This window comes from Pollicipes pollicipes, unplaced genomic scaffold (assembly GCF_011947565.3).
Source record: "Pollicipes pollicipes isolate AB1234 unplaced genomic scaffold, Ppol_2.1 Scaffold_4002;HRSCAF=4701_pilon_pilon_pilon, whole genome shotgun sequence".
Classification (NCBI taxonomy): Eukaryota; Metazoa; Arthropoda; class Thecostraca; order Pollicipedomorpha; family Pollicipedidae; genus Pollicipes; species Pollicipes pollicipes.
Genome location: NW_023596420.1, coordinates 44,937,571 through 44,949,637, shown reverse-complemented (window position 1 = coordinate 44,949,637; position 12,067 = coordinate 44,937,571). Strand labels below are relative to the sequence as shown.

At 49.5% G+C, this 12,067-nt stretch overlaps 2 protein-coding genes across 4 annotated transcripts; one reads left to right on the top strand and one right to left on the bottom strand.

Moving 5' to 3' along the window:
• Positions 1-2,139: 2,139 nt before the first annotated feature.
• Positions 2,140-6,447, top strand: LOC119093176 (2'-deoxynucleoside 5'-phosphate N-hydrolase 1). 3 transcript variants are annotated; one of them, XM_037216094.1, is made up of 4 exons: positions 2,140-2,161; positions 4,225-4,421; positions 4,910-5,043; positions 5,766-6,447. In XM_037216094.1, the coding sequence occupies exons 2-4, from the start codon at positions 4,225-4,227 to the stop codon at positions 5,873-5,875; spliced, it is 441 nt and encodes a 146-aa protein (XP_037071989.1). In that variant the 5' UTR covers positions 2,140-2,161; the 3' UTR covers positions 5,876-6,447. The 3 variants fall into 3 exon arrangements, with proteins under 3 accessions (XP_037071989.1, XP_037071987.1, XP_037071988.1); XM_037216092.1 differs by lacking the exon at positions 2,140-2,161 and adding an exon at positions 2,183-2,245; XM_037216093.1 differs by lacking the exon at positions 2,140-2,161 and adding an exon at positions 2,507-2,523.
• A 418-nt stretch (positions 6,448-6,865) lies between these two features.
• On the bottom strand, positions 6,866-11,532 carry LOC119093175 (spore coat protein SP60-like). The gene is made up of 7 exons (XM_037216090.1): positions 11,404-11,532; positions 10,596-10,694; positions 9,076-9,147; positions 8,624-8,704; positions 8,175-8,249; positions 7,696-7,857; positions 6,866-7,111 (listed from the first exon to the last, which is right to left on the bottom strand). The coding sequence occupies exons 2-7, from the start codon at positions 10,687-10,689 to the stop codon at positions 7,023-7,025; spliced, it is 573 nt and encodes a 190-aa protein (XP_037071985.1). The 5' UTR covers positions 10,690-10,694; positions 11,404-11,532; the 3' UTR covers positions 6,866-7,022.
• Positions 11,533-12,067: the final 535 nt, after the last annotated feature.

Here is a 12,067-nt window from a genome sequence, read left to right as displayed (position 1 = left end):
AGCTGGGCTTACCTTCTGCTGGCCACATTAATTCTCCGACCAAAGTGGAGTAAAACGACAGACAGAGCATTGTGTTAGATGCTCAGCTATTAGCAGCAGCATTAGGTGCAGATTCCTAGAAACTGACCTTACTATAGGAGATGTAGCAGAGAAATCAAAGAAGGCTTAAAACTACATTTAAGTGCAGCAATACACATCATGCCATATGATGATATAACACCATGAAAATGTGTTATAATCATGCATGGTATCAGCTGTTGGCCACACCAACTCCCCACATTGTTTTTCTTGCATGGCTGTAGGACAACAAAATCACAAGCATGGAAGAGGCTCTACATACAGCACCAGAGCTTCCTCTCATATCTTCTCACATGTTGACAGTAGCACTTGATAATTTGATGTGCTCAACCGATAGTCCAAATCTAGCTATCACACAACCATTTGGAAATGATATATTTGTAACTCACTTTGTCAGAATATCTGTCCTTGCATCCAACTATATGTTGCACATTGGGCTTGAGCCACATTTTGAACATGCCCATCCCTGCCCTGACAGGGATGGCCTATGGTCAGTGCCAGGTGCCACACTTAAGTTGAAGAAATCAAGGGCAGTAAGGAATATTCTAAGCATCACAGCACATTCAGCTGCTAGTGCCAAACTTCAGTTTGATGGTGGAGTCAGGGCTTCTTGAAGCACTAAAATGAATGGTGAACCTATAAAAATTAGGTGCAAGGCTAAACACTTACACCAAAAAGTATATGTACTTTACATATCATCATGACAAACTCGAACCAAACCTCCCACCCCCACCCAACTCCGGCACGTACACCTAGATATCTTTTCAAGAAACAGCATACATAATCAATTTACCTGTATCACTTGAAACCATTTACAGAGATTAAGAATAACTAAAAGCAGTTTTGGATTTGTTGCTAACAACATAGCCAATAGTATGACAAAGTGCATAAAGAGGTGGAAATGGCATTCTTTCAACCACTTGCTACTCCTTAAAATTGACAGTCATGTGAATGATACTTTTCTGTTCATTCACTAACAACATTGCTTTTCATGCGATGAGTTCTTTTAATCTGTGCATTAGAATTCACTTTTTCGGAACTCACTTTTTTAAATATTAACCAGTCTGCAAAAAGCTACACTGAGCATAGCCATCATAGCAACCATGCTCACTGAACAACTTCAGCTCACATAATTGATTTCAGTGCATCAAGTTGAGCTGACCACCATCAGCAGCTTGTGCATGAAATGCCAATACTTCAACTGAATGTGATGCACCAGACCATTTTTCAAGTTAACAATGTCAATTCCTTAAGTTCTGCATAAAACAAGCATTGAACATGCATGCAACACATTCAGAGTCTCAGACCATCAAAACCACTGATGAATCTGGCTTGGTGGACAGGTTTTTAAGCAGAACAGCACCGGAATGTTGACAAACATGTGCAACCTTGATCGAAGACAGGTCAGACACACAACAATGCACCTATCAATCCACAGAGTCAACAGCGACTCCAAATTTTGGCAAGCCAGCATACTGCATTGATGAAACAGCTCACATAATGATGCTCAGCAGGCCTCATGTCTTATAAACATCTAAACTAGAACATGTGCATATAAACGGGTACATCAAATGGTTGTTTATACTTAGTCTTGTTGTTCACGAGACGATAACGACGCACAATCTCATGTGATTTTAACAGCATTTTCGCGACATCGCAAAATATTTTGAGCACAGGAAAAGACAAACATCACACCAAACACATTATGCCAGAAAAAAACAAGCCATGTTACCTTCTAGAAGCCGAGAAATCAGGCTATCCACGTTTAACTCGCCCTCCGCCATCTCAATTATTAGCTGAAGGGCTTTCGTTGCAAGCTGTTGGAAAACGGAGGTATACAGCAAAACAGCAATTTCTCAAATGACGTAACAAGTGCAGTCATACCCAGGGCTACCAGACCGCCCTCATCCCCTCAGCTATGCGGTGGATCTTATGACGTCAAGGGATCATGACGTCATATATAGGATGGTACGAGAGCTGCCAAACAATCTTGGCCTTGGTTTTCACCATCCAGTTCGACAACGTTTCTATCAGGAGCCCGCGCTGATTTGGTTGGTCCGGTCTGCAGTCAAGTTCGGTTTCGGTAACGTCGCCTGGGAGCGGTTTTGCTTCGTATTAGCAAGTGAACAGCTCACTATTTTGAACAGTTTTGAGACGTAAACTCAAGGTATGTGTGTGAAAAACATCTTATGACGGTGGGACGGTGTTGTGATGTGATATAAGGTTGAGTTGGCACTAACATTGGTGCTGGTTGTGTTGGAAGCTGCCCAGTTCAGGGTGTGCAGCTTTTTTATTGTGCCCATATTACAAGGGAAAGTAACTTTTTGGGTAGGCCCTGTTAAAATTTGGGTATTTAAGAATGTTTGAACGCAGGATTTTTCAACCGGCCATGACTAGTATGCAGAAAAATTGTTCTCAGTTGGTGCAGATGGAGCTCCCCCTGCTGTACAGGAAACTTAAGCCGTCCATGGCAGACAGTAACAGTGTGATATTTTTCCTCTCTGTATGCTGCAGATTTGTAAATGGAAGCATTTTAATCATACACAATGGTTTTGGGCAGAGAGGAATCCAGCCCTGAAAAGTGTAGTAAGCTGCCCCAGTTGCAGCAGAGTCTGCTAACACTTACCCCAAACAGCATGATCTTTCACAACAGATAGTGATTCTGTGATCCCACCTGTTTTGTGTGATTTAGCAAGTTATGATACCTTATGATTGCTGTCATCAAGTTTTGATAAATTTTCCTAGATTGGAAGTTGTGCCCAACCTGTGCACCAACAAGGTCTTATTAAAGTTTGACAATAGTTTGCAAATTGGGTTATAAGCCAGTTCTTAAACATATAGCATATGTAACTGCTGGTAGATGAGTCATCCATTCATCCATTTTCATGTACTAATGTAGCATTGCATCTTCAGTTGATGCCTGGTATATGCAGATTCAAAGAGAAAGTTCATATTTCACAACATTTGTGTAGTGTTTGATGCAAGGTTGGGGTCTATGCTGTATGTTTTGTGCATCTGCACAGTGCAGTAAGCTGCTGCCTTTTTCTGTAAAAGTTTAAGTGGTTGCTCAAAAAAGTTAACATATGCCCTTACCAAGGTTTAGCTGGGTATGTGTGCACTTTGTCCTTCTGCATATGTGGACTATATCAAGGTCCACTAAACCCATAATTGTGAATTGAGATATACCTAGAAATGGGCAGCTTGATTTAATCATTGGATCCTTTTATTTGCCCACAGATAGGCTGCCTATGCTACAATGACTGCAACCTTCTGGTGTCCACATAGTGGGTCTATGTAGATTGAGTTATAATGCTATATTAAGAGTGTTTTTGCACCAGCATTTTAGCTTAAAGTATTTTGTGTCAAGGAGTAAAAGTCAGAAGAGTGAAATCAAAAATAACATTTCAGACATTCAGTATTTTTAATGGTGAAAAGCCAGCTTTAAAGTCCAACTTGTTTGCCTGTTTTAGCCAAAATAGAGGAGAAAATGTATGTGGTAGATTCAGTCCATTCTGTGTAGCTCCCCCTTTGTTGTTAGTGGTAGTTTTTATAGGGCTAGCGAGTCATGTTTGTCATGTAATAAAGTTGGGAAAGTGGGGAAGGTCTTAAGTCAAAATTATAGGAGTTGGATGGAGAATGGCATTCTATTTGAGTGAAAATGTCTTTGTTACCAGGGGAAATGTCATGCTTAGAAACAAGATTACTCATCAGTCTCTTCATCCAAGTTACCCTCAAGGTCATGATTGGCTGGCTAAAATGTTGTGTGATAAGAATGGCTGTCATTTTCCTGTGGTTCAAATGTGTGGACTTATTTGCAATGAAAAAAGGTGGCATGGAAATATAATACAAACTGCACTGGTATGCAAGTTGTTTTACCACCTACATTATCATGTGTCCACCCCTACAATGCCTGAGAAAGTAGCATGTACAGCCATTCCCTGTATCACAGACTTGTGAAGTGATGATCTGCAGGTGCAGTGCCCATACCATTTTCACAGCTGGACATCCAGCTCTCCTTTGATGTGCACATGTGGAATCTTTTGGCCAGGGGCTGGCTGACATGAAATTTTGTTTGGTTGTTATAGTTCTCCACTTTTCCAGGCCCAAACATGCACCAGAGTTGGTAACCCCCTTTATTGTGCCCAGATGTCACGCAAGATCTATTTCTGCGGCTCAATCCGCGCTGGTCGGCAAGACGTGGCTCTGTATGGTCGCATCGTGGCTGCCCTCAAGCAGTACGGCACGGTGCTGACCGAGTTTGTGGCCGACCCGGCCGTCACCCACCTAGGCTCGGACGAGGGCAAGGCCTCCACCGACCGCGACATTCACGACAGAGATATCAGGTCAGTGAGAGAGCTGGGGTCATGCAGAAGTGGGGTGTGGTGTAACAAATCTGCTTATTAGACAATGCTATTTGTGATGTTGCACGTTTATGCCTTTCCTTTTGATGCCTGTGTTTTCTCCATGTCAAGAAACTGGTGCAGTTTGGGATTGTTTGTCACTATCCCACGTGTCTTCCATCATCAGTATATTCGCGGCTACATGCGTATGTATGCATGTATGTATGTACGTATGTATGTATGTATGTCAGCATGCATGGATGCATGCATACATGTATTATGCATGTATGTATGTATGTATGTATGCATGCATGAATATGTACGTTCTTGTTCAGTCGTCGCGAGCAGATGCCAGTCGCGTTGTTCGTAAAACGACACAAGAACCGAATATGGCCATGTTCACCAGCACCTTGTCCATGTTCTGACTGACCTGAGGCGACTGCTGCCACCGTGCTGAGAACAGCGGCCTGACACGCGTGCCGTCTCTCCAGCCTGCTGGAGGAGTGCGACACGATCGTGGCCGAGGTGACGCAGCCGTCGCTCGGGGTGGGCTACGAGATCGGTCGCGGGGTCGCCATGGGAGGTCGACGCATCCTCTGTCTTTACCGGCCGCAGCCGGATAAAAGTAAGGCTGACGGCGGGCTCCATTCGGCAGGGTGTCGTTCGTTCAGCGAAGGAGGGATGGCGGAATGCTGTCCTTTCGATGTTCAAACGTTCGGCCACAGGGTGGCAGGGACGGCGATATTTGTCCATGCTTTTTCACCCCGGCTTTGGGCTCACTGCCTGTCGCCCCTCCCCTTGCTCAAAATCGGCCAATCAGCATCGGGCCCGGCGGCGGTCAACCCTGCATTCACGCGCCTCTTGCTAGACAACCGGGCCGGGCCAGTCAGATGTCAGCGTTCGAGGTCAAGGGGCAACGGATTAGCGCTGGCGAATTGCACGCGCAGACGGCCGAAGAGCCAGGATTCTGGCAGCATAAGGTTATTTTCACATCCTACACACCTTACTGGATGAATGTCGGAACGCTGCGTCCTTTTTGTCCGCTGTTTGCGTGTCGCCCGCGTTACGATGTTTTTCTAGTGTCATCATGGTTAACTGGAAGTAAGGTAACATTCAGTAAAACGGCGAAGGCCATCAACGGTGGGTTGTTCGTGCTTGCCGTTGTGACAGGTCACCTTCTGTTTCACGGTTGGACGCGCCACAGCTGAGACAAAGCTGCCAGGGCATTTTTTAGAGCTCCCTGTTAGGCGCATGGATCTAGCCGCGCGCTTGCCTCCGGCTCAGCTCGCTGCGTGATGGACGGATGTGCACGTGCGACGAGGTCTAACGTGTGTTGTTGCCGGTCAGGACTGTCGGCCATGATCCGGGGCATGCCGCCGTCCAAGGACCTCAGCGTGGTGGACTACTCGAGCGACGACATCGAGAAGGTGCTGACCGACTTCTTCTCCGCCGCCTAGCCTGCGAAGCCGCGCCGTGCGGCGCTGGCTTCGGGCCGGTGCCCTGGGGTTGCAGCTGTGTGCTTGAGCCAGGCGAGAACTCTCAGGCTCGATGAGAGGGCAGGACCTGGCTCAGACGTCTGGTTCTGCTCACTGTTCACGGAGGTGAAGACAAGACCTGGCACATACACCGGAACTTTGGAATTGGGGCGGAATTCTCGGCTCAAGGAAGCTTTTGGACGTAGAGGAGGACTTGAGATCCGGCCGTCGAGCACATCTCAAGACAAAGTGTGGGATGATGGCATTTTCACCACGGGCAGGCTGATTGCTTGGTCTGCGAGAGGCTCTAGTTGGAAACAAACCAATTTCTCGCCGTTCACTGTGTGGAAGAACCTGGTGTGGGTGGTGTAGCAGTCTCTGCTCGACTCGCGGCTGGTCGTGCTCGTCGGTGTAGAGTCGAACGCTGGCGCGAAAAAAGCTGTGACGCTATTCTCGATGCCCTCGATGTGTACCTGGTACCGATGATATTTTTATAGTCAGTTGTTAGTCGTTTTGAACGTTTTCGGCAGGGAATAAACACTTTTCACGAACACTTTTCACAAACACAATTCTGACTGTGTCCCCGCTTCGGTGTTCATTGGTTTCCGTAGCTGCACCTGGGGTCTCGTGCCGGACCGGTGCAGGTGGCTCTGGAAGCTGGTACCCAACGTTGTGGTCCGTCATCTTTTTGTTTTTTTTCTGCCAATTATCGTTACAGAATATGACGTGACTGTAATTATCTGAATCCGAAGTGCAGCGATAATTGCGTCAGAAAATTCGAGACTGGATATTCTGGACTTTTACGGCATGCTCGCCTTGAGGATGCCGCTCAGCGCCACCCGGTAGCCCATTGTTTTCCGTTTGTACCATCGGGTCTCGTCAAGACCTTTCACGAATTCGGGTTGGGAAGAGTTGCGGTTTTTGATGAGCGTGATTCTGCACACGAGCTACGAAACGCGGGCCCCACACGTTCCATGTCTCGTTTATGGCGACTAACCACCCAACCTCGCCCTCGCATACAAGGCTCCGCGTAATGACAATATCACAGGGCCTCGGGTTGGACGGCCCGGTCGGGGCCCGTGCCCGGGCACGCGCGCCTGGCCGCGGTCGGCGCGCGCTCGCCACGGCTTCAGATAAGGGCGCAGTGTGGCCCAAGTGGCGGCTCGTCCACGCATTTGCTGTTGGTGGGGCAGTAGCGGCCCTCGCAACCGCCCGTCTCTGCGGAACAAGCGGCTGGGTTAGGCCAGGTCAGTTCGGGCACTGCCGGCGCGACAACGGCCGGCAGCGGACGCGGGCGAGCTGAGCACGCCCGTGTCGCCTGATTGGTCCAGATTGCGCGCACACATTGGAACCCCCCGGTGCTGTGAGAACCGCGATGCAAATGCACGTTTGCTGTTCATGTAACTAAACACATGCTCGACGCAAGTAATGTCTGTCGCAATAAGGCATACTTGGTAGGAGAGATGGACGACCAAGGCGTCCTGCGGACAGAGCCAAGTCACCCCATTCTGGGTTGCCGTGCTGACACGCTCAGATGACAATTTGTGGCTGGGTGTGAGCCACCCCTCAGCTTGGGTTCTTCAGATGGAGGGGGTGCGTGGTTGGGAATGATGCATAGGAACGCCGTACGTCTAACGCGCCTGCCACACGCGTTGACCAGGCACCGCAAGACCGAGCTTAATGCCAACTACCACAGCGCCAGCCTACCGCTGGCCCGCACCGAACGCGCTTCGCACAGTGGCGCCACCTACACTCGTCCGCTGGGTGGCGCCCGCGGCGGACGCGCCGCCGCGTGTACTCACTGGTGCCGCGTCGGCAGAGGGCGCCGTCGACGGTGTCAATGCAGGTCAGGCCGGGTTCGCACACGCGCACCATGCACGTGTTCGGCAGGCAGATGGGCGAGCCGCCGCGTACGTAGCAGTTGGTGCCACGGCGGCAGTAGAAGCCCTCGCACGACGGCACGTCTGGGGGCGGACAGGGCCGGGGTGGCACGTGCTGACGGTCGGCAAGCGCACGCTGCGGGTTCCCGCTTCACAGATTTAAGCAGACACTACCCCGCCCCAGGAGTGAGGAGAGATGCCTCCGACTGAGACCCTCTAACCTTATTCCACGGCAACATTAGTAACAGTGGGATCAGGCATATGAAAGGCCATCCGGGAGATGACAGAAGTTAAATCGCAGCCTCGTTTATCTGAAACCAAGCCTTTGGTGGTATGTTTTTAGCGTCCATCACAGTCGATGTCATACCAAGCCGATTGACGGCACCACCAGAAGTGCTGACCTGGGACGCAGTCGGGACCATCCGGCAGTTCGTTGCACAGCTCGCCAGCGGCGCAGTAAATGTCGTTACAGGTCACTGCAATCAGACATTGAGGCCTTAGGTGGGAGTTAAAGCGACAATTTAACGTGCTGTGGTGCATGCGGACAATCAGCGTGATGTTTTGTATGGCTGACGGTTTACGGACATGACACTGTCTTAATATTGCCGGCGGGCGAAAGTAGTTATCACCTCAGCTTATCCTTGTCGACGGCGAGGATGAAAGACGCGTCTCGAAGTTCGTGACGTCAGGGAAGCATATTTCGTGTGTTATTCAAAAGCAACGCTATCTTCATCAAAATGCTAACGATCTCGAGGTGCGCTTTTGGCCTTTGGCGTCAGATCTGTGCTATACATTATGAAGGCTACAGTTGAGGGACATGAGTATCCACATTCACGGCATGAAGACTTACGCGGCTTGCAGACGGGGCCCGCAGGCGTATCCACACACTTCTCATTCTTTGCACAATTGAGAGTTTTGCACGTGGGTTTGTCTGAAACAGGCAGCATGTCATGTTGAACGAATGCTTATTTTCACACGCTTTCAAAGCAAACATGCAGTTCAAAACTAAGGCAGCGCAAAGAACGAGGTTAGCGATAGAAGTCTGCCTTAGCATGACTGGTCGGGTCTGCCCGGTCGCGGGGCTCGGCATTCCCACATCACGGCAGGGACAGAAGTACTTGATCAGCCCGGCGTACACAATCTTTCTGCACCTGTGCTCGTCTTGGCAGCGATTTAGCGTCTGATGAGATAACCGGCAGACTGGTATCCATGGGTGTACATTTTCCTATGCCGCGCGCCACGCGTTTCCCGGCGCCTGGCGTCCGGCTCAGCCGCGGGGTCGTTCGGTGAAGTCGTACCTACCTTTGATGCAGACTTCGCAGCGGCACTGCTGCACTTCGCATGAGTACCCGACGTCGCAGCGCTTGCCGCACCCTGAAATCGACGCAGCGATCAGCTGACGGGAAGCGGCACTCGGTTGTTCGACACGCACGCGAGGACACGCACGACACGCACGCGAGGACGCCCGCAGGGCGCGGGCGGGAAAGGGTGACACCAAGGGGGTTGCCATGCTGCTGCGGGACCGCGGCCTCCAATTCCCTGTCCTCTCCTCTGCATTTACATTCGGCCTCTAAACCCAGCTGACCTTAACCTGCACCCGGCCGCGGGAGGGGAGAGTTGACGTCCCCGTACAGTCTCGTGTGTAGGCCATAATGAACGCTCCTAGCGCCACGAAATTTGTAGTACCTATTCATCTATCAATTTGATGTTCTACTTGATCAGACAGTTTTGATCTACCAAGACCAAAACTTTAGTGACCTAAATTAGGTCAAAGAGTTCGACCTCTCAAAAATTACCGCGCAAAACTTTTTGTGGGTCATTTGCCTTAGGTCAAGGTTGCTATGGTAGTAGAACATGATACTACCTGCGCTTTGCTTAGTTCACATTCTTACAAACAGACGACTTCAGTGACCTGAAGTCAGGTCGAGTTTTGCTATGTTTCGTAAATGTTGCAAAGATGTACAGATTTTGTGTAGTTTTGGCGTTTATGTACGAGGAAAAGAGTACTAACTCAGATGCACAGCCGTTGTGTGATCACAGAGCACGTGGTCGTGGGCTAGGTCACGACTTACCTATATCGGTGCACTCTGCAAAACATGCTGAGCTCAAATAGGCGGTTTTATGAGGTGATTTTGGAAGCGGAATTCAAATACTGCACTGAAAACATGTGATATCAATCTAAAGGATAATTGGGTCACGGAGGGTCACGTGGGGACATGTAAGGTCATATGAAGTCATCCAAGGTCAGTGACCTATGTTGTCAGGAGCGGAGATGATAAATGAACGAGTGCAACACGTGCAACCACCTCCTTGTCGTGTTCGTGCAGTTGGTGATGTACAATTTCATGTACCAACGTGCCTGTTCCCACACTGGCACTAATGCATTGTCAAGCGCCGAAGGAACCGTGCATGATGTAGGCAACAGTTATAATTTAATTCCCATTCCAACACCGTCCGACACGTTGGTGCCCCAGCTATCTACTGGAGGGCGATGAATGTCCCCCTCCCCACCCCCCTCGTCCCGTTTGAGCCGGCCTCGAATAGAAAACGAGCTAGCCGCCTAAAGCGAAAGGACGTGGGACGCGCGCTTGTCGTAACACACATGTCACAACCATCACACCGTACTTGATTATAAATTGATCGATTCTGTAATGCAAATTTCTAGCGCACTGATCATACGCATTTTCGTGGACTGCAAAAGGCGTGTGGATAAATTATCTTCTATTTTGGAGCCTCCCAGGATACTTGTGATATACGTCCGTGGCAAACTCAGCCATTTGCTATCGGGAGCTTTTGTAAGCTGTGCATCGCTATATACTCACTATCACCGGTGCCCCCCAGAGCCAAGGTGACCAGGTCGTTATAATCCTGGGTTTTGACGTAAGCGCAGATTGTAAGGAGCACAAGCAGCCGCATGTTGTCTGTAAAAGGGAGTAGAAGAGTGTTAACCTGCGATGTTCACACATTCACTGTTACATCGACATAAGCCTCAACAATGCACAGATGTTTGAACATGCTGCCTTAATTTGTGATGTGATGTAATGTTACTATTACCTCAGTGGAACGTAGCCGTTCGAAAGCTGTTTACAATCCACATGGAAACACGCACGGTCACCTTTATACTCTTTAATTACAAAAAATCAAGTGAACCATTAAAACGAAGGAACTGATAAACACAGTATGTGACTGGCACGCACTTGTTGGTAATGTCTGTAGCATTTTCTGAAGAAAAGGGACAAGGTAGTGCGTAGTGCGTACGTCTAAATCATCATCACTGGCTATGTGACTAGCATTTTTCCAGTTATTACTTTTCCTACGGAGCCGCTTCTTGTTTAACCAGCTGAACTCATCACGTTCATTGGTACAAACAGCGCTTCAAAGGTGAAAATATGCAGATCTTAACCAACTTAACTTGTCTGTGTACAATTATTTATTGTGTATGCATGCACAGTGCATGATGATTATTCTATAAATGCACGCAAATCATGGTAGTTGGGACTTGTGACAAGTAAAAGACCTGCACCTAAATGTGTTCCGCTGTTTCACGTAGCTCAACCATTTTGCACTGGTATACTCATCCACATCGACAGCGCAGACGTCTGGAACACACGGCACCGAGCGCGTCCTCACCAGTCTAACAGTGGCCGGTGTATAGAACTGCTTCTTCCAAAACTTGACTCCTACTGCGAACACCTGACCAGCCCACGAACGCTGCCGGGCCCCGGGTGCGGACGCTCCACCTGTCGTGCCGTCGCCAGCAGACAGCTGGCAGTAGCGCGGATCGCCGGCCTTTTTATATGGCCTCGGCTGGTCGGCGCCCCACTGGCCATGGGGGCGTTCCTGAGCCTTGCGACGGAGGACGCGTGCCAGGCTCCGCCGTGCTCGCGCAGAACATTCCTTGAATCGGTGCACCAGCGAGCCGGGATGGGAAAACGTTTGTTGACTGCGTGCTTCTCCATGCCGGTACCAGGGCCGGACGCCGCGAGCCCGGGCACGGTTCGGACATGCCTGTGTCCGTGCGGCACGCAGGCACGTCCGCGCACGCGGGTCGGGGTGTTCCTTCGTGGCGTCAGGCAGCTGGCATGTGTCGCCGTGCATGCGTGTTATCCGTTACCCCATGGACTAAGCCCCTTACACGTTACTTTCCATACACGGAACTCACAGCAGCCATCCGCCCTTCCAGCGATGTGAAGTGCTTCGCGTCGTCGGCATGTTCACTAAAGGAAAAATATTTTGATGTTACATAACACTGACGCTTCCGGACTAAGGCAGCACGCTTTCACCAACCGGATGG

What these genes read in the sequence shown, in the direction of transcription:
- LOC119093176 (XM_037216094.1), top strand. Translation starts at nt 4,225, where the DNA reads ATGTCACGCAAGATCTATTTCTGCGGCTCAATCCGCGCTGGTCGGCAA. An exon ending in ATTCACGACAGAGATATCAG is followed by an intron (nt 4,422 to 4,909) that starts GTCAGTGAGAGA and finishes CCGTCTCTCCAG; the next exon opens with CCTGCTGGAGGAGTGCGACA. An exon ending in CCGGCCGCAGCCGGATAAAA is followed by an intron (nt 5,044 to 5,765) that starts GTAAGGCTGACG and finishes GTTGCCGGTCAG; the next exon opens with GACTGTCGGCCATGATCCGG.
- LOC119093175 (XM_037216090.1), bottom strand. Translation starts at nt 10,689, where the DNA reads ATGCGGCTGCTTGTGCTCCTTACAATCTGCGCTTACGTCAAAACCCAG. An exon ending in TCTGGGGGGCACCGGTGATA is followed by an intron (nt 9,148 to 10,595) that starts GTGAGTATATAG and finishes CGTCGATTTCAG; the next exon opens with GGTGCGGCAAGCGCTGCGAC. An exon ending in CCTCTGCCGACGCGGCACCA is followed by an intron (nt 7,112 to 7,695) that starts GTGAGTACACGC and finishes CTTGTTCCGCAG; the next exon opens with AGACGGGCGGTTGCGAGGGC.